This window comes from Oreochromis niloticus, linkage group LG17, assembly GCF_001858045.2.
Source record: "Oreochromis niloticus isolate F11D_XX linkage group LG17, O_niloticus_UMD_NMBU, whole genome shotgun sequence".
Taxonomy (NCBI): Eukaryota; Metazoa; Chordata; class Actinopteri; order Cichliformes; family Cichlidae; genus Oreochromis; species Oreochromis niloticus.
This window is the reverse complement of record NC_031981.2, coordinates 34,069,434-34,096,256: the sequence shown is the minus strand read 5'-3', so window position 1 is coordinate 34,096,256 and position 26,823 is coordinate 34,069,434. Positions and strand designations below refer to the sequence as shown.

Here is a 26,823-nt window from a genome sequence, read left to right as displayed (position 1 = left end):
CTTTTTGTTTTAAGTTTACTTTCAGTGATTACCTACTTCTTTTCTGTTTTAAAGTCTTATTATTAGTTTCTTCTGAAATCTTAAGTGCAGGTACTGTATGATAAAGATTTAATTCCAGTAATTACATATGGATAAATGTTTTAAAAATATGGTCTGGAATGTATTTTTTTTTTCACCTTCTAAACTGCATAACATGGGATTCAAAAATAATAACTAACCTATAATAAAAACAAAGTCTTTATCCCTTGCCATCCAATCACTTAGTCATGCTTCCATAAGTTAACAGAAAATAAAACAGAGCCAGGTTAATGAACAGTCTATGAAAATACTTTTATCTTTTGACTCATTGTGTTGTGGCTTAGACACAAGTCATATGATTATGACAAAAGTAACGGATTGAATGTGAATCATCTGAAACAGAAAGTAAAATGTAAGTCTTTTGTAGGATTCGGCGCTAGTTAAATGATCTTTTAATTGCTTGACTTTCCTTAGACCCTTATAATGGATTAATACTGCTGTCACAACCCAGTACTTATTGGTCTTACAGCATTAATAATTAAACTGTAATTGAGCTATAGCTGAAACGTCTGGCCAAGTTGTTGATCAGTAGACCAATTATTTGAGAACTGATTAATCATTTGAGCTGATTATAAACCCATAATGAAATGGGTGAGAAGCTAAAAAGTTTTTTTTTCTGACAGGATGAACTGAGGGGATCCCCAAAATAAGATGGATATTATTATCATTATTTTGAACTATGAAGCAAAGCTACTTTGTAGACCCAACTGTAAACTGCAAATAAGCTGAATAGGTTCCTTTCTTGGGCACTGAATGTACTTGACGTTTGAATAGAATTCAACTGAAGTAAAAAAAAAAAAAAATTAAAAAAAGAACGAAAAGGTAATGAGATGGTGAGAGAAACCACATCATCCGGTGGGGTGTGAGGCCCAGACTAGGGAAGGCAATTGTGTGGCCTGTGTACTCAGTCACAGGTAGGGCCATGGGACTTCCTTTTGTTTGATTCTGAGATAATAGGTTGGTTCCACCAGTCAACTGGCAAACACATGTTTACAAAATTTGTCCCATGCAGGACTTTGGATTTTGGTGTTAGTCTACATTGTCAGTGTTTGCAACATTCTTATTTGCATGTGTAGCACTGGAGTTACATCTGATAATCCAAGTAACATTTTAATTGCACTCCATAAAACTCATAAACACCTGTTCTTGCTTGAATGTAGCTATAATATGTGTGCAACAGCAGGATGTCATGGGGGAAAAAAGCTCCTTTTTTTCCATTTTCATTTTCTTGATATTCACATGAATTTGTTCCCATGGTGCTTTTAATCCATATTTAAATACATTTTAAATCGGACTGTCTTAGTTTTCAGTCATTAGGGAAAAGTGACCTCATCATTTTGAATTCATTGTGGATGGTTAATGCATGTACTGTAAGTTATACAGTAATGTAAAGTGTGCATTTACCACCCTACTCTGCGTAAGTCATCCACAAAGCATTTCAAATGTAATGTAATAAAAAGTTTATAGGGACGTAAGTAGAGCTGGGCGATAGAACGATAACGATATGTATCGCGAAATAACTTTTTCTCAATAGAAAAATGAAACTATTGCGATAGACCTCATCTCTCTCTCTTCCTGTCTTAAAAAAAAAAGAACAGCCAATCCAAATTAAGTAGCGCATAGCCGAACCAATCACAGCTGCAGCGTCACGTCACGTGACTTGTTACGTACAGCACAAGTGCCAAGGCGCACATGTATATTTGTTTGGGAAGCAGCCAGCCGCCGTGCCGGCCGGTTAATGGAGAAAATGAGTTTGCCCGCTAGAGAAAAATCAACCGAGAGCTTGGGTGACCAGGTTACCGAAGAGAACACAGATGACGGTTCCAATGCCGGAGAGATTGTCGTAAGGAAGGGCCAGAGAAGTTCCGTAGACTAAAAGCACTAATTCGTCATCGAAAACAACCAGGAGAATCCCTGCGAAGCAACAACAGTCAATTGAGTCGGCTTTCTCCAGCGTCTTACCATATGACAAAAAAGCTAAGAGACATAGCGACATAACGAATGCCATAGCCTACCGTCTTGCTAAAGACATGCTACAAATAAACATGGTCGAAAATGAAGGATTCAAGCAGCTAATTGAGGTAATAGCTAAGCTATACAACAAGGAGAGATTGAAAATTTCCTTTTAGTTCTCAGCTTATTTGATATTGACAAAAGTTAGTCAATTTTGTCTGTTCTTCTGTAAAACAAACTAAGATTTATTTTTAGAATTAATATTTTGTTTCTAAGTGGAATTGACAATTTAGTGGTCTGTGTTGTTTGTTCTATTTTGAAACTTAAATGCTTTAGCGGCTGCCTTTTGTGTAGTTTGCAATATTTGCCTTTATTTATCTGAAACTGAAGTCTCATGTTCTTTAAGTACATCTGCCCTGTTGAACTTATTATGGGAAATAAATATTTAAATCAAAACAAGCTGCTGATTATTTCACATTTTACTTGTGAGCAACGGCACATTTAAATCTTACAAATATAGTTAGATATAAGCCAAAGCCAAATATCATATTATATCGTTATCGCCTGAAATGAAAAAAACATATCGTGATATGAAAAAATCTTATATCGCCCAGCTCTAGACGTAAGTAAAAAAAATGCGTACCCTGTATAATAGCCTGTGTTATGTTGACCTGTGTGGACATATCACAGACATAAGGATGTGGGTGGGACAAATATATGTGAGGAAATCAGGAAACGGTTTCATCCCATAGTTTGTCCACCTCCAACTCTGTTGTTTGTAATACTTTGAGCACAGGTAGCAAAGTATGCATCACATGCTGAGCCTGTCTTCACGTTATTTTTTGTAACAAATATCTGAACTACATTGCCTCATCATTTTCCGCATTCAATAGAACTCGTCAATAGTGATACGACGTAAATAAAACTCACTTCTGACACTTCTCCAATTGAATAAGAACCCGAATTGTAGTTAGAGGAGTCCTGTCAAGCAGTTTGCAGATATATTGCTAGTGGTTTTCACACATGAATCATATCAGGGCATTGCTCAAAGTTTTTCTTTCTCAGTGTAGTAAACAATGTAGTTTCCTTTAAATGTGTTACTATTAGAAATGCTGGAAAAAACAACTTTATTGTTGCTTTATTGTTACACTTGGACACACACTCACAATTGGACTTTGTATTTGCGAGTTGGGAGATTAATGACAGTTTAATGGGACTTGGTTTGACTTTTGCATTGTCACATATAGTTCTGCTGGATAATGGTGAGAAAAGTTCAGGGCTACAGTGCTTTCGTCAAGTATGACTCCTGTCTGCAGAACATCACACAGGAACATTAGCAACAAGGCTGGTGGTGACTAATGCATCCACTGTTACAGCTTTAAGGCAACACATTTTGTCTTTTTTTCTGTGAAAAATGTGGGCACAGGTAGAGGCATTCTTTGTTCTGATTTTTGTGAAGACTTAATTTTACCTACATTTTAGAAAATTCAGCTTTTACTGCCAGACAATAGTAACATTATAAACTCTTCCAAAGTCTTGTTTTGTTTGGCTCCAGACATAATGTAGACATGAAGTTACCAAGGGAATCAGCTCTTAACAATTTGTTTTTTCAACTGCTGTGGAAAGTAGTGGCGTAATCATTGCACAAGTCTCATCGAACTGGTGTCACAAGTTTGCTGCCACGTCATTTGTGTTTGCTTTATGATAAACTTTGTGATAAACTGTGTTTATCATTAGGATAAACTTTGTTTATTAGAAAATGTATTTCTCATAAATACATTTTATGCATTTTTACATTTTAATATGAAACCAAAAAGCGATAGTGACTTTCTTAAGTACTGATGATAAATGAAGTGCGCAGAGGAACACTGACTGAGTAACAAAAAAAGAATGAGTCATTGAAAATCTCTTCTTAAGAAATTCAGCTGTAACATTGATGAAAAGTGATGAGAAATGATAAGTGCTAGATGAAAGCTGGTGTAGGGAAACAAGCTTAATGTGGGGGATATGGCATTGAGTGGAATTATTAAACACCACCACCAATAATAATAACAATAACAATAGTAATATATACGGAAATTAGCTTGATGGGGATATATAGCATTAGGGGTTTAGCGTTGTGAAGTGTAGCCATAGAACGATGAATAAATGGAAGTTTTTCTCTTTTAAGTAGCTCAAAGAAACTTTAGAAGGGAAATGTTCTCTAAATAGAGGCAATAAGGAGACTGAGACGTAAATAGATAAACAGATGCAATTACCTATGTAAAATATTTGTTTTTAATGCTACAATAAAAAAAACAAAGAAATACGATTAACGAATGACTTTGAAACCAGAGCATGCAGGGAAAAATGTGCAGCATAGTTGATAAATGCAATAATACAGTAATTTTTTAATTGTATCTATACAGAAAACGGAGTTAACTGAGAACAAGGCACTGGTGGTGCTGGTGTGTGCCTAAGCTGGGTGCTGAGTTGTGGTGAGGTGGGATTGCTGGAATGTCAGCTTCTTGCAGGATGTTGATAGCTCTTTGTAAACAAAAGAACTCAAAGTTGCCCAAGCTCATCATGGCGCCAGTATATGTGAAGTATTGGCAGCAAATTCTGGAAACCAAATATTATTATGCGTTTTTCCCCTGATGACTTCTTTGTTGTTAATTTGTCGAGTGAGGTTTAATTCAATCTTTAAGGTTAAATTCAAGTTTGTTTGTCTTTTTTCCAATAATTGTTTTTTCCAATAATTGTTGATCCCTTGCCTTGGCTTTTATGCAATATTTTACTTAGGAGTGTGCTGTATTCTATGTGGAATAATAGTTAATTGTTTTGTTAAGTTGAGTGTATGTTGGGAGCAGAAGTTCTTTAGGTGAAAAACTGAGAATCAGAATACTTTAATAATCCCTAAGGAAATTATGTAGACAAAGACACTAAGTACTAAGTTAAAGTAAAGAGAAAAAGCAGGCAGAACTGAAACAGGCTGCATGCTGGTCGATGCATGCGCACTTGACTTGAGCATTGCATGGTTAAAGCCTTTCCCCACTTGCTGTACGGGAATCTGCTATAGATAGAAAGTGCTGTGATTTCACATCTCGTGGCTCTCTGGGGTCTTAAAACACATACTTTCTTGGTTTGTTGGTCTGCTTCTGTAGTGAGAGCGAGAAAGTGTTGTCCCTTTTGAAGGTATAAAGAACATGTCATAATAATGGTTCTCCTGGACTCTGCCAACATTAAATAATCTATATAGCACATAGACCATGTTGTTCAAAAAAGAATTGGTGAAAATGTGACACTTTACATTTTAAATCCTAAACCTAACCTATTCTGTTCAGCACATCTTATTGTGATAGACATGATTTCAACAAGGTGTTAGAAAAATTCCTCAGAGGTGTTTGTTCTTATTGACATGATTGCATCACACCACTATTGGAGAACAGTTGACTGCAAATCTTCCATTCCACCACATCCCCAAAATGCTCTATTGGGTTGAGATCTAGTAGCTGTAAATGGCATTTGTGTACAGAGATCTCATTTTCATGTTTGGGAAATCTGATTGAATTGCATACATAGTGATATAAAAAGGAATGGACAGCAACAATACTCAGGTAGACTGTGGTATTTGAACAACGGTCAGTTGGTACCAATGACCCCTAAGTGCACTAAGAAAATATTCCCCACACCACCACCAGCAGCAGCCTGAATCTTTGGTTTAAGGCAGAATGGAAGGTTTTCCAAATTATGACCCAACCATCTGAAAGTTGCAGAAGAAATAAAGACTCATAAAACCAGGAGGCATTTTTCCAATTTCCTATTGTCCAAGTTTGGTGAGCCCTTGTGAATTGTTGCCTCAATTTCCTGTTTTTAGCTTACAGGAGTGGTGCCCATTATGGTCTTCTGCTGCTTTAGCCTGTCAGCTTCAAGGTTTCCTGTGTTGCTCTTCAGAGTATGCTCTTCTACATACCTTGGTTGTAACGTGTTTTTATTTTAGTTACCGTTGCCTTCCCATCAAATCGAAGCAGTCTGGCCAATCAACACTGACAACAACAAGACACTTCTGCAGAACTGCCACTCAATGGATATTTTTTCTATAAACTGTAGACATGGTTAAGTAATTGTCAGCCCAGCCTATGTGATACCAACATCCATGCCACTTAAATCACCTTTTTTCCATATTCTGATGCTCACTTTGAACTTGAGCGGCTCGTCTTGACCGGCTGACTTTAAGGCCAGGTCGCTGTTGTGGCGTTCAGTAACATTATATAATTACTTATGCTGTAATGGGAATGACTGTTAAGCAACTACAGAGTTAGTTCTTGTGCTCTCAAGCTTATAATGGTTTTATTTAGTAATTAGTTTAAGATCGTGAACTTCCTTTAAGCCACCACAACCAAGTAGGAAGAACTAAAGTTTGAAACCCTGTGACCATTAGTGGAATATTGAATATAATTGAAGTTTTCAGTGAGTTATCATGTGACTGTGGTCACAATGTTATAGCATTAGAGCTGCCAGAGAATAAAATGTCTATTAAAATATCTACAGAGTAACACATTACAAGATAACTAAAAATATTAATTAGATTAAATGTTATAGTTTGAATATGTGATCCCTGGCAGTGGCAGAGGATGAGAAATATGTGTTCCTCAACTAGATACAGGAAGTAATCATTAGGAACCTGCGGTACATGAAGCTTGTATGAGTTGCCTGTTCTTCATTCTATCAGCACAGTAAATTTTCACAGTTTTGCTCTCTACAGACCAAAATTTGAAGAATTTCCAAATGTGATTCTAACATTCCCACTCCCCCCCCCCCCCTTTTTTTTCTGTTTTTTTTTATTTCACTTGTCTAGGGTCTGAATGCCAACTTTGTACATGATGGAGTTGGGCAGGCAACTCTGTTTGAAGATGAGGAAACCTAGGAAACCCCAGACTTCTTCCTCACCTGCTTCCATTAAAGGCCTGGAAATCCACTTTTACAGACCCGACATTGACCCACTGAAATACCCAAAAGGCCACTATACTGCCGAGAACCTCTGTGTGGAAGCTGCCAAGAAATGCTGTAAGTGGCTAACTTGTTTACAGAATCATCTTTTGCCAGTTCTTTGATTTAATCTATTCCTGTTGCAGTAATTAAGAGTGTATTTTACTTTTTTTTGTAACTGAATGTAGTGTATAGTAAAATGGGAGATCCAGATTCAGAAGACAAAAGCATACAGTTATTAATAATGATTAGCTTTAATCTTATACCTGTTGGCTGTGCAATCTTAAATATGCTGACTGTCAAGTTTTAGATTTTGCCAAGAACAGAATTATTAAGCAAAAGTACACTTATTTTTGTCTCTGTTTAAAAATGGATTGTATTCCACGTCTCTTAAACACTCATTGCCTTTACATGTATGCACATTTATTTCTCTAACTAACCAATAATACTCCTAGCTACCTAGCTTTCCTTATCACAATGGTGGGATTTCAAACTTGATACCAAAAAACAGGAACATACATGATTTTATGGAACTTTGGTATTAAAAGGTACCAGAAGCTTCAGTTTTGGTGACAGCCAGACAACGCACACACAGAGATATGTAAACAAATGTGAACAATATATAAATTTGAGGCTGCAAGAGGGAGTAAGAAAGATATCAATATCGTCATTTCAGCTTTTTACCTGCATCAACTCACTTTAACCCACGTTTGAGGTGAAAATAAAAACATATGAAACATACAAAATAAAAGCTGTTGTTGGTGCTGTGCAAATGTAGCTCTGTAGTGTGAAATGTCTCCCAGCTGCTGTCCTTTTACTGCCAGCTTCCTCCATGCTATGTTAGCACTCTGGCTAACAGCCAGTACCCTGCTGCTGTTGCATGGTGTAGTTAACTGAATAGAACTGCTGTAGATCAGTGCATTTTCTCCAGTATCCTATCCAGCTAGTCAGGATCCAACCAGTATCTGATCCAGCTAGTTGGGATCCAACCAGTATCTGATCCAGATATCAGACTGGCGCATCCTGAGTCAGAACAACAGATGGACAGAGTGGAGCCTTTTCTACGAGTCATAAAACATTTAATTTTTTGCACAGACATAGTGGGATCATTGCTGTCTATGTGTCTGTTTAGAAGCAGATTGTATTCCACATCTCTTAAACACTCTCTTTAAACAGGCTGTAATCTTCTTCCAATGTCATTATTCTAATAGCCTGAATATTGATCCCCCTCTGCTCTTCTGTCTCTCAGCTATCTCTCCCTTGTGCCATAACCTATTTGCCCTGTACGATGAGCTCACTGACACTTGGTATCCCCCAAACTACGAGTTCGAGGTCACAGATGAAACCAGTATCAAGTTGCACTATCGCATGAGGTAAGAATGATGTCACGGCAGCAAATGACCGCTCTGGAGTTGAATACTATAATTTTCCATCATTTGTGAATTATTTCCTGTGTTGTATCAGAGGGTGTACATTTTGGTGATACCAGAAGAGAATATTGCAAATAAAGTTAAACACTGCCAGGCTTTCTTTGCTTTAGTTGACTTGATAAACCTAAAACCCCAGCAAGAAGCAACGGGTTTCACGTTATAAACCTTCTCTGTAAGGCAGCGCAATTTGCTTCAGGCTCTGTGCGTACTCACATAAAAAGGGGCATTTCATGGGTCATTCAAGTTAATTATTTTATTGCTGAAAGTGCTCTCGGTGCTATTGTTTTTTGTTTTTTTCCCTAAGGTGGTGACTGCACATTAGAGCTCTGAAATGGAGACATTTAAACATTAAATATTATTGCCCCCCATAACCTGACAAACAAGATATGGAAATTGCTTTTGCTTGTAGGCAAATCAAAGACAAATTAATTTTATTGACTGAACAGGTATTCTTGGCATGTGTTCTGTATTATGCAATGCAACACACAGTTTGTAATCAATTCTATGGTTCTGTTAAGGTACAGCTTAACAGTTTTCACATATAAAACATATTTCCCCTATAGCGACTCAACTGTATTTAAAACAAGCCGTAAATCAAAGAATCAGCTTGTGCTTTCAGCTGATTTTAAACTGTAACTGGTCATGGGCAGGTTAATGTGGTCTTTCGTGACACATAATACTCTGAATTTAAGCTCGACATAGTTTGCTAAGCTGTAATCCCACGTAGCTAGGAACACTGGCAACTAGGTGTTCCTAGCTAGGAGGAGGCAAGTGAAGGTTTCCGTCTTTAACTTCTGCCTAAGTTGCAATGCCCAGATTCCAGCACCTAATACTCTGTCTGGCCTGTAAAGACTTGGTTGGACCAGCTAGGACAAGTTGCATACTGCATGATGCTCCAAGATATAACCTGTAATCTCAATCTCGCTTTGTAGCCCATCCCTCTTCAGTCAGGCTTTGTCGGGCTCGGAGCATCATTAGGTGTGGAATCTCTCCTCACTTGTTGGGATAGAGCAGTGGTTCAAACTGTATTAAACCAACCATGTCCCAAAAACCAAAAGACACTATTAAGACTAAGTTATTTTGTTTCACTTTAGTTTAGCACAAGCTAAGAATCCAGACTTCTTCATAGGGCAGAATTGCTTCCTTATATGGTTTTTTGTGTACTTGTAAGCCATTCTGTGTGTTCTGATTTAAAACAAAAACTTGTCAGCATCAGACATTTTTTCATAAATAAGAGTGCTCTTTAAGTAAGATGATAGGATAACATATTTCACAATAATAGAATAGAATAAAAATGTCTGGACCAAATGATCTATTTGTGATTTATTGGGGAGTTTGGTCATCTCTGGCTTACAGCTTTAGTTTTTGCAGCGAGAATTTGTTGTTACTGTGGCGTGTTTTGAACCCCAAATTGAAATGAAACATTTGTTAGACCTTATTTTAAAAAAGACAAAGGAAAGCCAACACAGAACTCAGCCAAAGGTCAAGGTTAATGAGGGAGTTGTTTTGCTGCTCATAAAATAATATAATCTTACAATAGCTATAAAAGGAACTAAAAATAGGAACAGAAAGCAGTTTGTTCTACCGTTTCGCATGATAACAGCAAAGTATTGCAACAGACTTGACCCAGTGAAGAATGCTTCAGTGAAGAGTTTGTTTATTTTGCCAGTTTTTAAAACCAGTAAAATAATGCCATATTTGTACTCTACTACCCCACTGTACAACTTCAGTAGCATGTCGTGCAAAGAGGAAAAAAAAAACACTACTGTGGTGTCAATTACACTTCCTCTTTATCTGTGCTCTGTTTTGACAATAGCTAGTAGAGGGAAAATCTAGTGTACATAGAGCCTAACTGTGGTGCATATTTTGTGTATGAGCTTCTTGTATCAAAGTGTAGCCAGCTAAAAAAAAGTGAATTATTATGATCATATCATGATATGAACATGGTCTTTTGCATAAACAAAGCACTCAGAGTTAAAAATACCATCAGGATAGATTGACATAAATTCAGAAAGTGGCAAAACAGAGCGTAGATACAGATATTTAAAAAAGTTGCAATATTAGAGAATATCTGATGGCATATTTGAGAGTATTAATATATCAGGTTGATCAGGTTTTATTAAATTCATGAGCTTTTATTGAGCCTTCATTATTTGTTTTTATTACTTTTTACTCTTTTTTTCATTCATTTTTCAGTGTTACTTTGATTTAGGTTACTACTTTTTTGTGCATTGCCCTTTGTCTATTGTTGTTCTTTGGAGGATGTAGACAGATACATGTTGTACACGTATTTCCTCTGAAAAGCACAGGCTAGCTTTAAAATTGCTTCGTTTCAGAGAAAACAGGAAAATGGGTCAAAAAGTAAAAGGAAGAAAAAAACCAAACCAAAACCTCAAAACCTGAGATGGTGGTGTCACTGCCCAGCACTGAAACGCTAACTGGAAAGTCAAATGGAGATGACAGATTGAGTAAAGGTCAGCACGGACAAAACTGTCCGTGCTGACCTTTACTCAGTCACTCATCATCACTAATGTGTTTCAGACCCACATAAAAAGAAAAACGAAGAAACCAGAGCCATAAATTCCCTCATGTGTATTTATGCTGTGCTGTTAACCGGTCCTCTGTCTCTCTGCTGTCAGGTTTTATTTCAGAAACTGGCATAGCTCCATTGAAGGAGAGCCATATGTCTGGAGGCACTGCATCAGTAAACTCAAAGGAAACAGCCCACAGAAAATACCAGAGGGAACACCGTTACTGGATGCTGACTCCTTGACTTACCTGTTTACTCAGGTTTGTGCTTGCAAGGTTTAGTTTAGACCCTGAATTATTCAACTGGTTTTTATATACACGCTTTTACCCGTTCATTGTTGCATATATCAAGAATATATTATCTCAGATCACAGAAAGATCTGCTTTGACTCCACTTAACACTTTGAATGTTTTTGGTGTATTATTTTCTTCTTAGTTTTACTTTAAAATCCCATGAAAACACATTATCAATGACGCTCATTTTAAAACAACATCAGCTGATACTCATGTTTTTTTACAGTGTATACAGTCCCTTTTCCATTAGAGTTCTGTTATGCTCAGATGCGTTTGCTGTTTGTCTGATTATCTGCTAAGGATAAATGTATATTTGTTGCACAGAGCCAAAATGACTTTCAGACTGGCGTAGTTCCACTCAGGAGCCCCCAGTCAGAGGCAGAGCAACATGAGATAGAAAATGAGTGTTTGGGCATGGCTGTGCTTGCAATCACTCACTACGCCATGAACGAGAAAATGCCTCTGTCCACTGCTTCCCATGAAATCAGGTAATGCATAAATTAACAACAGCTTTTTGATTATTGCCAAAAAACGACACCTACTACTAAAATCCAGAGAGCAGCACAGTGTTTTATTGTATTGACAAAAATGTTTATGCATTCTGTCTTGATCCCCTCCTCCCCCCATTTCCCAGCTACAAACGTTTCATCCCAGATTCGCTGAACCGCAACATTAAGCAGCGTAACATTCTGACACGGATCCGCATCAACAACGTGTTCAAGAAATTCCTCACTGAATTCAACAGTCGCACAGTGAAAGATAGCAACATCACGACATACGACCTGAAGATCAAGTACCTGGCCACATTGGAGGGCCTGGTCAGCAGCATGGGCAGTGAGGTTTTTGAGCCTTCTTCACTTAGTGTAATTCAGGAGGGAGACTTATGCAATGGAAGTTACTACGGTAAGTAACTGGAGTGGTGAGAAGGTGCTAATCGTGATCTTAGTTTCCAAGGGAGCGTTCCCAGATTTGTGATATACAACAGCTCAGGTTGTTATTTGAGATGTAGAACATTTCCATCCATCACAACAAAATGCTAATCAGGTGTTGTATACATCAGGATAGGGCAGTTTACTTCATTCGTCCAATTGTCCTGTCTGTCGCTCCCCTCATGGCATTTCCTATGGCAGATAGCATCACCGCCACAGAGGAGAGCAGCTTACCGCTATGGTGCCGCTATCCACCCTCTGTAACGTACAATGTGTGGCCCAGACATGCGCAAAAATGGCCCACAGATGAAAGAGAAAAAAGCACCCTGGGATTTTATTTTTTCACTTCCAGCATGACCAAAATTTTCAGAAGATTTTCTGTGACGAAAGATTCAAACAGTTACTGAGTTAATCCCTGTTAGAGTTTGAGACCAGTCAGAGAATAATACGTATAATGAGGAAAACTCTTAACTGCTACTCTACCACAAAAATGAGATAACTGCTTGCCTTTACTGTCCTCTGACAGTAGTTTAATTAGCTGCACTGATCTATAGTTGGCAGTGGTTTGGTATGTTTACATGTAGGGTACCTGTGGTGTCCCACTAGCAGATCTGCAAGAGAGAGAAAAAAAGGTTTGCACCTTGTTGACATCCAAATATACCCAAGACACAGTGAGAAATTTTGCAATGGCTAAAAAAACAAAAGTGAAAGAAGATGTTTACACATTGTAACATTAACCCACTTATTACTTAGTAGACCACACCCCGTACTTTTCTAAATAACATGTGAAGATTACAAACTCTATAGGGCTGATTACTGAAAGTAATCTGGGGATCTGAGTTTGTTTGTTTGTATGTTTGTTTTTCCCTTTCAAACATAAAGTCACCATAGTTAATAAGAGATTATTTTGTAAACAATCTTTGTGTAAAATGTTATGTTTCTATGCAACTACTGCAATATATGTTTGCTATGTTTACCTGTTTCCAGGATATTATAATCAGAGTCTAGGACACGCTCAGAGTCAGAACATGGAGGTAAGCCGTGACATGCAGGTCCTGGTTACCGGCACCACTGGTATTTCCTGGAGGAAGAAGCCCGCTACAGTGAGTAAAAACCTCAAGGGCCTTTAGTTTCACAATGGTAAACTGAGTAGCAAGCAAGTAGCAGACAAGTCTCTAACCTGTTATTTAAGAATCCCAGAGACAGGACACACATTTAATCTGGCCTTAATTTATAAACAAATGAGGAAAACATCGGTCACTAACTGTTGGGTGTTAACAAGTTCATACAAGCTTCAGTAAGTTAGGAAGTGTGTGCAAAATTGATAAATGTAATCAGTTGCTTTAATAGAATTATTAAATATAAAATATTGTAATATTTAAAGTATTTTAGTAAAACATTTTAACATCGCTTAATCGCTCGATACATCTCTGATGCACTGAGATCTGTTACAGAATGTCATTGAGTCTTTGAAAAGGTGATGCAGTTTTCAGATTGCTAAGAAAAAAATTATATTCATGGTTAATTTGGTGATTTGTTTATAAACACTGTTATGTTTGGTTTGTAAACAGTCGTCCGTGGCCTGTAGAGAAAAAGGAAAGTCGAAGAAGAACAAACATGATGCAAAACAGAAGACTGACAAAAAGAAAGATGCAAACGAAGGCTGGGTGGTCTTCTGTGACTTCCATGAGATCACGCATACTGTCATCAAAGAGGCAATGGTCACCATCTATAAACAGGACAACAAGAAGATGGTGAGACTAGTGTGTGTGTGTGTGTGTGTGTGTGTGTGTTTAGTGTTTGCTATAATGATATCTTAAATAAGAATTGTACAAGGATTCATTGTTGAGAAGCCCTGTTGCTTTTTTCTCGCATTCTCTACATTGGTTGTGTTTTTGTTTTTGTATTGTTTTTTTCACCTGTCAAATCAAAGATGGCGTCTCGCTACATTTTATTAGCCATGACAAATTATTTTATCATACTTGATTGTGAAATTAAATTTGAGTTTGAGAGTGCTGTGGAGTGTTTGTAATAGCTGCTACTTGCTACACTTCTTCCCTTCCTGCTTTCCTTCATCACTCTTTGGATGTCTCTGCACTTTTCAGGAGCTACTGATGGATACAAGGGCAGAGGCTCTGTCCTTTGCAGCCCTTGTGGACGGGTACTTCAGGCTGACCGTAGATGCCCATCACTACCTGTGCAAGGAGGTGGCTCCGGCTTCAGTGGTACACAACATCACCAATGGTTGCCACGGACCCATCAGGTTTGTACTGCCAGTTTTATTTGAGGAGGAGAATGTGTCACATGCAGTTTTATCAAACAAATTCATCATTTGTTACATGTCATGTTACTGGACACAGTGATTAACTCACATTGTAATGTAAAAGTAAAACCTCGTCTAAGAACCTCCATCAAATATTTTCTGTAGCTTAATATTTCTGGGATATCTTGATTGAACAGCCGTCTCAGGTCAGGTCAGTTAAATCAAATGTCTTGTTGTTTTTCTTTTTGCAGTACGGAGTACGCTGTCCAAAAGCTGCGTCAGGAGGGCAATGAGGAGGGTGCCTACATCCTGCGCTGGAGCTGTACTGAATACCAGTACATCATCATCACTGTGGTTTGCAGTGAGGTACTATATATCTACTGATTAACTGACAAATTCACAAAACACTACTTACCTAAATTTTATTTACTAATTTTTAAATGAGAGCAGCAATTTTGGGTTGAGGGGACCACTGTAGACCTGAAATGTATTCAAGCACACACCCATCTTTGTTGGTCTCTGTTAAATTTTTACAAGCCTGTTTGCCAGTCAAAAGCTTAGGAAAAAATACTTGAAAGCTGAAGAATTAGCAATCGTTAAATTCTGGCGCTCTTTTCTATAGTTTGCCTTTTTTTCTTTTCTCTTTTCTCTCATTCTCAAGCGGTTGCAGCAGATGGCTGTCCACCCTGCTCCCTGAGGTCTTTTCCTTTTAAAAGGGAGTTTTTCCTTCCCACTGTCACCAAATGCTTGCTCATAGAGGGTCTTTTGATTGTTGATTGTTGATAAAAGAAATACTTGTTTAAAATGGAAAAAAATGTTTATTGTTCATCCAGATTGACTTGAGGGAGTCTCGTCCTGTGCGCCAATACAAGAACTTCCAGATTGAGGTTACCCCCAGTTCCTTCACTCTACACGGCACAGATACATCACAATCCACTCTCAAGGAGCTGCTTGAGCACCTGGAGGGCCAGAATCTGCGCAGCGATAACCTTCAGTTCCAGTTGGTTCGCTGCTGCCCCCCACAGCCAAGAGGTAAGCTTAATGAAAAATAAACAAAGGCATTCACAGTAAATGAAGACAAGCTCACAGCATTGCAAATTTACATTATTATTTTCAAGACAAGAATAATAACACAAACAAACAATGAATCTGAATAGGAACTCTGCATTTTACATCCATAAATTGACTATTTTTAATACACAGTCTTAATGCATACGCTAATTTTAACAGTGTAGAATTAATGACACAATAAAGTAATTTCACTGGTTCACAGCAGGTTTTTTTCATACATATTGTACATGTAAAAGCATGTGGCACAGTTAAGTCTATGCAATGTGTTCGTTTTTCCATCATCGTCATAAAAAACAAACTCCAACTTTAATACTGGGTAGGATCAGACATACAACAGATTTTCAACCTATAAAGCTCAGGGAAACAAATCAGTGTTTATATCAGTGTGATATAAAGCTAGATTTATTTTTAATTTTAGGATATATTGAAATGATACTGCAATTGTAAAAACTGTGTGTCGTCTACTGACGAGACCAAATTTAGTGCACAGACATGAGTAACGATCAGTCTATTTTACTAAGAGTGGTGCAAATTAGCAGGTCAAAAACTTAAGTAAGACCTTAAGCGAAGCTGGTGATCTACAAAAAACAATGTCAGAATGATTCAAATTCATGGAGACGATACATGTAGGATTGGTGATTATTGCAGCTGGACTCTAGATTAAGCTGACTCAGGATGGGAAGAAGAACACTGAACAGTGTTTGCTGTCAGATGCCGACCGTGCCACTTGTTAATGGCACGATCTGATATCCTCGTGTTGGTGTTGTCACATTGTTCAATCACATTGTTGTGACGTAGTACTTTTGCAAGCCAAGCCATTCATCATTCATTTATGAAATTCCAATGTTGCAAGGACAATATGTATAATGCTTACCGTTTATTAAAGAACAGTATACTGAAATGCAAAGAATTCAAATTGCTGGATCGGCGGACAGAGGCGGTTTCTCGCAAGTTAAGTAGATTTGTTTTTTACAGCATTTTTTTCCGAAGTCGCAAAAGTATGACGTCACAACAATGTGATTGGTCACTTGCATTGTTGAACCTGGAACAACATTTATTATGATGATGTGGGAACAACACCAACATGAGGATATCAGATCATCCTTGTTAATGGTTCAATAAAAGGACTAGATGTTGCAATCACTGATTGCTTCAAATGGAGAAAGTCTTGAGGAATGGCAGCCCGGAAACTTTACCTGTGGGACACATCATTGTGTGCCTCAACTTCACAGGGTGTTTCGGTCTTTTATCACAAGCTATTCTGGCATTTTTTAGTTTCTTTTTACCTTCCTTGGTTATGTTTCAGGATTAGAAATCTGATCTAGATTATAATATTAACATTTTGGGACACATCATCAGCAGTGGACCTTGGATTCATTGGGTGTTTTGGCCATTATCACTAGACACCCTCATCCAAGGAGGCCCTGCCCAAGTTATATCAATAATTCTACGTGCATTTCCTTTTTTTTGTCCCCTGGGTGACACACAGCCACCTGTGAGCAACAAATCATTGTAAGATTGAGACGTAATTCTAGCTCATTCTGAGTCATAATAATGGCTTGGCTTGAAAATTGATTTCGGATGTTTCAGAGCTCTGTGAGTGTGCACTGCTGAGTAACAACAAGCAGTGACTTCTGTGCTTTCTGACACGTTCTTCATGGATTGCTCTTTAAATAGAAATACACTGGCAGAAAGCAGCCACAAAAGAAACTCTGTCCCTTACTTTAATTTGTGAACTTGTCATTGCAACTTTATAGTGAATCCCAACAGTATTTTTTTTTACATCAAAAGACAGTTTTGCACTTTGTGCAGACTCTAAGTTGTGGATTGCTCTTGAAGTTTAGGTGACTCACTGAGAGTGAGGGGAAGCAGGTCTGGCCTGAAAAAAGGTGTGTGTGTGTTTGTCTCTGTAAAATGGTGTCAGAGAGGAAGAGAGTTGTAAATGTGGGTTTCCGGAGCCAATCTAGTGCTCTTCTGTTTACTTCACTCAGGGAAAGGTAGAGCCATTTATGCATGGATGTGTTGGGCTGCTTGTGTTTGTTCAGGGTGTTGTGGTTCTGATTGTCATCTAAATGCTGGCTGTTTTCGGTTAGTCTTTGGTCAGGATGAGCTTTAGAGGAAGACAAAAGACCGAAGTGCTGTGTTGTCTCTGCTAAAATATTTATAAGGCGTTGCACAACGCTCCGTCTACCACAATAACACCCTTATATGCTCACTTCCTGGGAATAGTATGCAGTTGACTTATTTATTGTTATTTTGGCTCTACGCAGGTTTTTGTTTATCTGTTCTGACAGTAAGATAAATTATGAAAAATGCTGCAGGGTTTAAGAGTGGGTGAGTATGTGTTGCTTCGTAAGTATCTAGATTAAGGCAGGTTTTTAGAGGAGATATATATATACATATAATATTCGATGGGACATGTGGGCGCATACTGTGTTTGGCTTTTTGCATGAAAACCCAGATTACATGTTACAGAATAGTGCTCGAGATGCTCTCCAAAATGATGGAGCGCAGATGCTGGGTTTTTTTCTTCCCCCTTAAACCACAGTGCGTTGGTTTTGTCACAGCAGTAGACACCCACAAACACACATGCATATAGGTAACAGGCACAAAGATACATCTTCACTTGTTCCTCCCACATGTCTCTGTATACGCAAAAAATAAACTGAATCAGTATGGTAGCCAAATACGAATATCTGTTCACATCATTGCCACATTGACGTAATTCTTGAGTGCCTGTTTTACCACATCTAAACACAGTTCTTCTTTTCATTCAGAGTGCCAGGGCATATATGATCATCTGTACATTTGTGGCTGTTGTAACATAAATTACTTCATTGTAAAAATCATTCTTGCTTATACTTTTAATGTTATTGGATATTTGTACATTTTTATAATAAAGGCATGGCAGTTTATCTTATTAAACATCAATAATATGTAATATATTAAAGATATTAAAGCATCTACAGAGGTAGATTTAAAGTTTTCTAAACAGAATTTAAAATTATAAATACAGAATAGACACACATGCCATTTTTATACGAGGGGACACAGTTGTTCGCAAAAATAAGAACCTAAAATATATCTTTTTACTATGTAAAGCTTACAATCAAATCTGCGTTCTTTATGTTACAGAGATTTCGAATCTCCTTGTGGCCACCAAAAACAGAGCAACAGCCCCTAAGAGACACATGCCAGGCAATCAAGTCAGCTTCCCACGCATTCTCAAAGAGGACATTGAACAGGTACTCCTTCTCTCTTCTGTGTTTGTTTCCTCTTTTTTCTTTTTTCTTTAAATAAATTAATAAATTACACTTTTTTACATTATTTTAAATACATTCCGTTGCATTTTATAGTCCGGGCTCTGTTTTTGTTGCATGTGTAAGTGAGAGTTACAATGTTTTTGAAAAACATTGAAAAAATAAAATGCTGCAAAGGCCTTTCTTGCAGGAGGTATACTTTTGCTTTAATACTTTACGTATAACACTACAATCTTTTGGGCTCCCTGTTGTGTCAACCAGGAGGAGCACCTAGGTATAGGTACAAAAACCAACATTTACTCGGGCACTCTGAAGGTGAAGGGTGAGGAGGAGGAGGATGCAGGATATACATCCTTCCAGGAAGTCAAAGTGGTCCTAAAGGTGCTGGGCTCTGGACACAGGGACATCTCCATGGTGAGCGCCTAATGATTTGGAACATCCTGGGAGAATTCCATCAAATTGTATCTATCCTGTAACATCTAACCATAATGAAATGTTTGTCTTTCTGTTGACAGGCTTTCTTTGAAACGGCCAGTAAGATGCAACAAGTGTCCCATAAACATATTGTGCTGCTCTATGGAGTGTGTGTCCACCACCAGGAGAGTAAGTGCATATTAGGAGTGGTGTGGTTGTGTAATGAGGTTCTTGTTCCTGTTATAAGGTTTTTGACACCTTTCTCTTTATGTACCATAAGATATCATGGTGGAGGAGTTTGTCCAGCTAGGACCACTGGATGTGTTTATGAGGAGACAACAGACTCCACTCAGCACATCGTGGAAGTTCCAGGTGGCCTTGCAGTTGGCATCAGCCCTCAGTTACTTGGTAAGAGAGGAGAACAAAAGACACAGTCCACGAAAACTTATTTTTAGCCATGGATTGATGTTGATATTAGTTTCTTCTATAAAAACTTAAAAGTGTATCCTCTTGATTATGGATGAAAATGTGTACTGTCATGTGTTTGTTGTAGGAGGACAAAAAGCTGGTCCATGGCTTTGTGTGTGCTAAAAACATACTGCTGGCCAGAGACGGACTCGGTAACGATGAAGGAGGGCCATTCATTAAGCTCAGCGACCCAGGAATACCAATCACAGTGCTCACTAGAGAGGGTAAGTCCACATACAGGCAGGCTCAGTTTGGATTACTAAAAATGAAACTTAAATGGTTACAGAATAGCTGCCATGGAAAATTTCACAGTAACTTCCACTTTTCTAGTCAGCTGTAACTGAAAGTAAAACCAGTGGATGAGTGTCAGAAAGTCATTGTGCAATCTATGAAGAAAAAAAAGAATGTGTAGTGTCTTTCTTAAAAGTTGTTTATGTAGCATATTCAGTTCGAGAAACATTTCACTCAGCCTCTCATCCAGGTGACTAATATAGTAATACAATAGTATAGCAGTAATAGTGCAAGCTGCTAAGAGCCAAGAGGTTTGTTGTGAATTATACATCGGGGAAATCAAACAATCTCTGGCTAAGCGGATGGCACAACACAGAAGAGCAACCTTGTCTAGAAGGCTAGGTCTCCTTAGCGTATTTACATGTAAAGGCCAGTGGCCACTCTTCCAGTGCTGAGAATGAGCCCATCCTACACACGGAGGCCAGGAGGCCATTTACATGAAAAGGAAATGGCCATCTCTGATCTGTGGAGGGGGCCATCTTACAGTGCTGTGGTTGTGGCCATTCCCTAACTCTCTGTGAATGGTAGTCATGACCTTTGATCAGTGGTCAAGACAGTCTGCATATTAATGATCATGAAACTGGCCTCACGTCGGGGGTGTTAGTTTCGGTCATTCTGCAAATGTACTACTTAGGAGGTTGGGGAAATCTGGAGTCAGCTGAGGCTGAGGAAGTCACTGAGGTGGGTTACGAAAAGTTTCTCCCACAAAATCAACTTTCTGGTATTTCCTTACGTGGATGATTGAGCGTGCATCAAGATGGATACAACCTTTGCTCGCTGTGGGGACAAAGCCTCCAGTCGTGTCCAAGTGGGTGGAATTGTAAGCAATAAGGAAGTTGGCAGAAGAGGGCGAGGCTCTGTGCTAAATACAGGCACTAGGAAGCTGGCTCTGGGCCATCTTGCTCTAAGTAATTACCTTAGAACCTCCTCATCCTCATCCATTATCGTATTTACTTTTTCCATTCATGACAACGTGTCTTTTTGCACGACACTGATGTTAGAGCCATCTGCTTGCTGTTAGTCTTGTTATTACAAAGTGTATGTTTAAGCCAAAATAATCCAAAATAAAACTGCAAACATAATCAGATGATGTTTAATTTGGCATTGAAACCAGTTTAAAAACAAACCAGGACAAGGTTTATGGAAACGACGACACATCGATGTTGGCTTGCTTGACTGACACTTTATCTAATAAACAATTTTAAAAACCTATTTTTATTCCTGCTCATCACTTAAACGTGTGGTGACTACTGTTAGCTTTCTCTCTTTTTGCTTCTGTCGTGCCCTCATTTTCTTTCCACTCAACATAGAAAAGATACAAAATGAACATAATATTTCTGATGAAGTACAGGTAGTTGACCGCTTCTGTCAAAGACCATAATTTAAGGCTAGGTCTTGGATTCAATTCAATTCAATTCAATTTTATTTATATAGCGCCAAATCACAACAAAAGTGGCCTCAAGGCGCTTCATAATTATACTCAGAGAAGACAGCACAACTAGGACTCATCTACCTTCAAATGGCTTATGTTTCTGTTTTTCTGCAAGAGCTAAGTTGCGTGATGACCCAGTGCGCTTGTATAAATCACAGAACAGTTAGAAATGTTTCTGCACAAATGCCCACTGCCATATTCTCCTGGGAACGCTCCTCCCTCACCATTTGTTCCCGGAACTTTACTGTTTTTTTTCCCCATGTCTCCATCACTTTACTGATCAACTGGTTTTCCAGTTAGACATCGATGTTCTTGTACATGGATTTGATTGAACATAATGGATAAAGTGCTCAGAAACCCACTGGGAGCAGTCTTCCGTGCTTCCCAGCAATTTCAGATCACTTTGCTCAAAACCCTCTAATCCATTGTCTTCTTTCTCCCCCCCCACATTCAATTATCTAATTTCCCGCTCAGATATCTGTTCGGCTCCCCCACCGTGTCTTCCCTTCTTGACCTCTTAGTACTTACACTGCTCATCTATCTAGTGGAGGTCAGCCAATCATTTAGCCCGTCTTGCAGTCAAAGTTACATATATATATATTGAGCTGGCCGATACAAAGCCTTTTTTAAAAATTCACTTCAAGCAGCCATTTAACATTTTATGTCGGCTACCTGCCAACTGGCCTGTCAGAGCTAGACTGTAATTCATTTTTATTCTTTGGAATTGGGGCATGGTGAGTGTGTAGGCTCATAACCTGCCCTGAGCTGTCTTTAATAGTGTGAAAAGTCCACACACACATGCATATGCTTTGGGTTTTTTAGACATTTATTAAGAACAAACTGGTGTCTGTTACAGCCATGATTCGATAATTAAGTAAAAACATGTTGTTCACGGTTGCTTTTTTGCTTCATGAAACTTTCCTGATGTCATATTTTAACATGACAGCATTTGCACTTTGAAGCTTTCATCAGTTATCTTTACTTACTTTAGCTTCACCTCAGTATATCTGGCTTGATTTATTTACTTTTTTAAATTTTAAAATGTGTTTATTACAAAAAGCTTAAGCCTGTCTTCACTGATTTACTTGCAAGTGTAACTTTTAAAAAAGTGGAGTTTGTTTGTGTCCACTTTGTGCAGAGTGTGTGCATCGTATCCCATGGATCGCTCCAGAGTGTGTGAGGAATGCTTCGTCACTGGGTGTCGCAGCTGACAAATGGGGATTCGGTACCACTCTGTGGGAGATCTGCTATGATGGCGAGGTTCCACTCAAAGACAAGAAGCTCACAGAGGTAAAGAGCACACACAAGCACTGATGATAATCCAACCAAGTGTCCCTCGGCTTCTTTCTGTTCTTTTTAACCATCTCTGTCCATCCGTATCAACAGGTCAGTTTTCATGCAGCACCTTGTTCATACGTGTTTTCATGTCTGTTCTGAGCAGAAGGAGAGATTTTATGAAACAGAGTGCCAACTGGCCACCCCGGACTGCACAGAGCTAGCTGAACTCATGACCCACTGCATGAACTATGACCCCAAGAAGAGACCTTTCTTCAGGGCTATTGTCAGAGAGATGGATCAGCTCATAGAAAAAAGTATGTCTGAGTATGTCTGCACGTCATATAAAAACAGTTTTTGCACTTAATAAAGAGGCTGCACATACGAAACCTGAGCAGCATTAGATTTCAGTCATCGTATTGCTACTGTGTCCAGCTTTTATTCTTTCTAGATGCTCGAAGTTGAAAAATGTCCAATTTAAGCCATTAACACTGCATAAGACTACAAAAGAAGTAAAGTACAAGTTTAAACATTGTGATCTTTTTTGGGTTTGTTTGTTTTATTTTTTAAATATCGGTATGTTACCTGAATATGAAGCATGCTTTGTATCACATGGAGTATCAGGCTGTGAACAGAGTTGTTTACACTACTCAGATGTTCTTGAGGAAGTTCACTGAGTGCATTGTCAGAGATCAGCCCCTCAAATGGGCCCCATGGCAGCATATTAGACTCTCTTCTTCCACCTGCTGGCTAGAATTGGATACTGCAACCCATTTTACTCAAGCCAGTTTTATCATATAATGAAACCCTAAAGGACAAACTTATTTCAAGCATAACACTACTATAGTTCTCACTGTTTGTGAGTATTTGAATTTTTTGTTAGAATTAGGTAAATATTCAAAATGATGACACCTAACAGGTTTTGCCTGAGTGATACATTGTCCTGCCAGAAGTAGCCATTTATGTGGAAACATGAGCAAACAGGTAATTACATAACCACACCAAGTTCTAGTGAAAACGTCGACCACAATAGACTTCCTATGACGCAAGCGTGCATGTGCTGTGGGAGAGACGTGCTGTACCCTAGTGTGCCTAATGAATATGCCTCTTCTTATTCTTTCAGACCCTTCTATCAAACCCCAGCCAACACCAGATGTTGACCCAACCATGTTTGAAAAGAGATTTCTCAGGAAGATCAGAGATCTGGGAGAGGTACAGTGCTGCTGTGTCTATCTTCATTCGTGTTGAGCCAATCATAGGATTCATTTTGTTAGCAATTAGACTGACGCACAAAAAACCTGGCCACTCAGCTGACATGAACAAATGGTTTCATTAAATATAATTTAAGTCTATTTTGTCCAGTGGGTGTAAGCTTACAGATATATAGATATATATATATATATAGATATATATATATATATATAGATATATATACAAACATACATATATATATATTGCAGTAGCCCCTCTCTTTAGGGGTCACCACAGCAGATCATCTGCCTTCATCTATCCCTAGGACCTTCACAGCTTCTCTGTGATCTGAGCATAACAGAACTAGACGAACTAAACGAGCCAATGGATGAAGCCTCCCATGTAGTTGTTCATTTGCTGTTCAGTACTTAAAATTTGGTTCATGTTTCTCATGCAGGGTCACTTTGGTAAGGTGGAGCTATGCCGCTATGACCCTAGGGGGGACCGAACGGGCGAGCTGGTGGCTGTGAAGTCGCTGAAGCCTGAGAACCGAGAAGAGCAGAGCAACAACCTCTCCAGAGAGATCGACATCCTGAAGGATCTCTACCATGAAAACATAGTCAAATATAAGGGCATTTCCCAAGAAGAAGGTATTCTGTCCACTGCACGATGATGATGAAGATTTAGAATGTGTTTTTAAAGTTATGACTTTGTGAAGTGTTTGAGAGAGAAACTGACATAACCGAATATTAGAAGTTAACTTTTAGTTTGACTCTATAAATTGAGCGAGGACATACTTGTTGTTGAAGACCATAAATAGATTCTGGAATAAACCTTCAGACCAGCAACGAGTGTTTCAGTTTTTCAAAGATCAGAATAAATAAATATAATTTCATGTATACACAAAGTCTGACTGCATGTTTTTATGAATCTATAGGTGGTCAGGCTATTAAGCTGATCATGGAGTATCTTCCACTGGGCAGCTTGAAGGAGTATCTGCCCAGAAACAGAGCCAGGATTAGCATCCCCACCTTGCTCAGCTACTCTGTGCAGATATGCAAGGTAATGCACCTTCTCTTCAGTTCCTTCATTTCCTTTTGGTCACTCTGAACCTGATCAAACGTGACACTGTGTTTAATTCATTTTAGGGAATGGACTATTTGGGATCTCAAAATTACATCCACCGTGACCTGGCTGCCCGAAACGTGCTGATGGAGAACGAGACGACTGTGAAGATTGGAGACTTTGGCCTCACGAAGAGCATCAAGGATAACGAAGGTTATTACACAGTCAAGGACGAGAATGACAGCCCTGTTTTCTGGTAAGTCAAGTGGACAACAAAGAGATAAAAGCTGAAAACCAGTGTGTGTGTGTGGTGGTGACGGGGTGTCAGAAGGTAAATGAAATGGATTGGTAGGATTAATATAAAAAAGGCATATAAGGGCTTTTCTTTCTAGCAATATATTGACTCTGGTGTCAGCCGGCAGATAATTAAGCCTCAAGGATGTGTTTGCACTAAAATGATAGGAAAATGCACACCATGTCAGTCCAAGTTCTTTTATTCTATGAGGACATTAATCTCTTTAAAGCAGCTTTAATTATGTTTTTTTAAACTAAGATAACAAATAACAAGGAAACAGTGTTTAATAGTGGTGAACTATTACTGGCCCATTGTACCTTCTGTTCTCCAACTCACACACACGTCACCAAAAGTGACGTCACATCCGTTGGCACAAGCCGTGCTTTGGTGCTGTTTGGGCTGGGTGTGTGCACCTCTCAGGTTTTGTAACCTTGTGACAGTTCCACAGCGACACAAGTGTAATATTTAGCTCTGCTGTTAACATACAGTTGAGGACACTATATGTTGCTCAGTAACCTCTCAGTATAGTGGGAGCGTGAAGAAGGAACTGTCACAGTGACTGAGCCTTTATGCTTTTTGTGTTTCAGGTATGCTCCAGAGTGTCTGACTCTCTGTAAGTTTTACCTTGCTTCAGACGTTTGGTCCTTTGGGGTGACGATGTATGAACTCCTCACTTACTGCGACTCTGCCAAGAGCCCGATGACGGTAAGTGTGCAGCACTTTCTTACTAATATTTCCTATCTGCGATTCTGCATTAAGTACATGTACTGTGCCAGTCGTGTAAAGTAAATGGCAAACACATATTTGTATGTAGCAGATGGTGTTGGTCTTTGGCCAGAGTGGCAGATGATAGACTCCACCGTGAGCTTTCCAAAGTAGCTCGAGCCAATGCTAAGAGCTCATTTTATCATTAACATCTTTTTACATCAGGCTTTTTGCTGCTTCCAGAAGCACTAATAAACCTGCACAAATTAGAAAGATTGAAGAATTATGGAAGCTAGAAAATAAAAGCCATTAAACCTGCAACACAGAGTGTGTGTGTTCAGCACTGCTATGACTAAAGTTGTATTTCCATGGCCCACATCTAAATAAAAGTAGAGAAAGCTCAGCATGTAGCATATTTTCCATTTGTAACCTCCCCTTGTCCTTACCCTCACAGTGCTTCCTTGAAATGATTGGTAAAACTCATGGTCAGATGACTATCATCCGATTGGTGAAGGTGTTGCAAGAAGGAAAGAGGCTGCCATGTCCTAAGGACTGTCCTGACTCTGTAAGTATTACCAGCAGTAATGACTTGGCTTTTTTTTTTTTTTTTTTTTTTTTTTTTTACACAAATTCAAATACAGCATATTGAAAGAAAAACAACAGCAACAGTAGGCTTCAAGAGAAGGTAAATATGGGCCTTTTAATGTGTGATGCGTTGTATTCATTCATTGTGAGTTTTTACCTTAAATAGTTGACATTCATCTTTGCATTGCTGGGTACAAAAATGAGACGTTCTCACTCGTAATCCAGTAATTTCTTACTGCAATCACCAGTTTTTCACTCACAAACTGGGTTCCTTTCATAACGTTGCTCTTTAAAGAAGAACCGTTAACCACTGATGCTGGTTTTAGA

At 38.6% G+C, this 26,823-nt stretch overlaps 1 protein-coding gene across 1 annotated transcript in view; it reads left to right on the top strand.

Moving 5' to 3' along the window:
- jak1 (Janus kinase 1) overlaps positions 1-26,823 on the top strand; it is a 30,781-nt gene that overhangs the window by 1,833 nt on the left and 2,125 nt on the right. The window contains exons 2-24 of the mRNA XM_003452341.5: positions 6,869-7,077; positions 8,249-8,372; positions 11,069-11,219; positions 11,577-11,740; positions 11,887-12,155; positions 13,169-13,284; positions 13,753-13,935; positions 14,287-14,444; positions 14,696-14,810; positions 15,278-15,476; positions 18,651-18,760; positions 19,037-19,189; positions 19,291-19,378; positions 19,470-19,597; positions 19,743-19,881; positions 22,519-22,670; positions 22,822-22,972; positions 23,779-23,867; positions 24,304-24,496; positions 24,784-24,908; positions 24,995-25,167; positions 25,794-25,911; positions 26,366-26,476. Of these exons, the coding sequence (XP_003452389.1) occupies positions 6,876-7,077; positions 8,249-8,372; positions 11,069-11,219; positions 11,577-11,740; positions 11,887-12,155; positions 13,169-13,284; positions 13,753-13,935; positions 14,287-14,444; positions 14,696-14,810; positions 15,278-15,476; positions 18,651-18,760; positions 19,037-19,189; positions 19,291-19,378; positions 19,470-19,597; positions 19,743-19,881; positions 22,519-22,670; positions 22,822-22,972; positions 23,779-23,867; positions 24,304-24,496; positions 24,784-24,908; positions 24,995-25,167; positions 25,794-25,911; positions 26,366-26,476 (3,411 nt within the window). The 5' untranslated portion in view covers positions 6,869-6,875. The remainder of the gene's footprint in view (positions 1-6,868; positions 7,078-8,248; positions 8,373-11,068; positions 11,220-11,576; positions 11,741-11,886; positions 12,156-13,168; positions 13,285-13,752; positions 13,936-14,286; positions 14,445-14,695; positions 14,811-15,277; positions 15,477-18,650; positions 18,761-19,036; positions 19,190-19,290; positions 19,379-19,469; positions 19,598-19,742; positions 19,882-22,518; positions 22,671-22,821; positions 22,973-23,778; positions 23,868-24,303; positions 24,497-24,783; positions 24,909-24,994; positions 25,168-25,793; positions 25,912-26,365; positions 26,477-26,823) is intronic.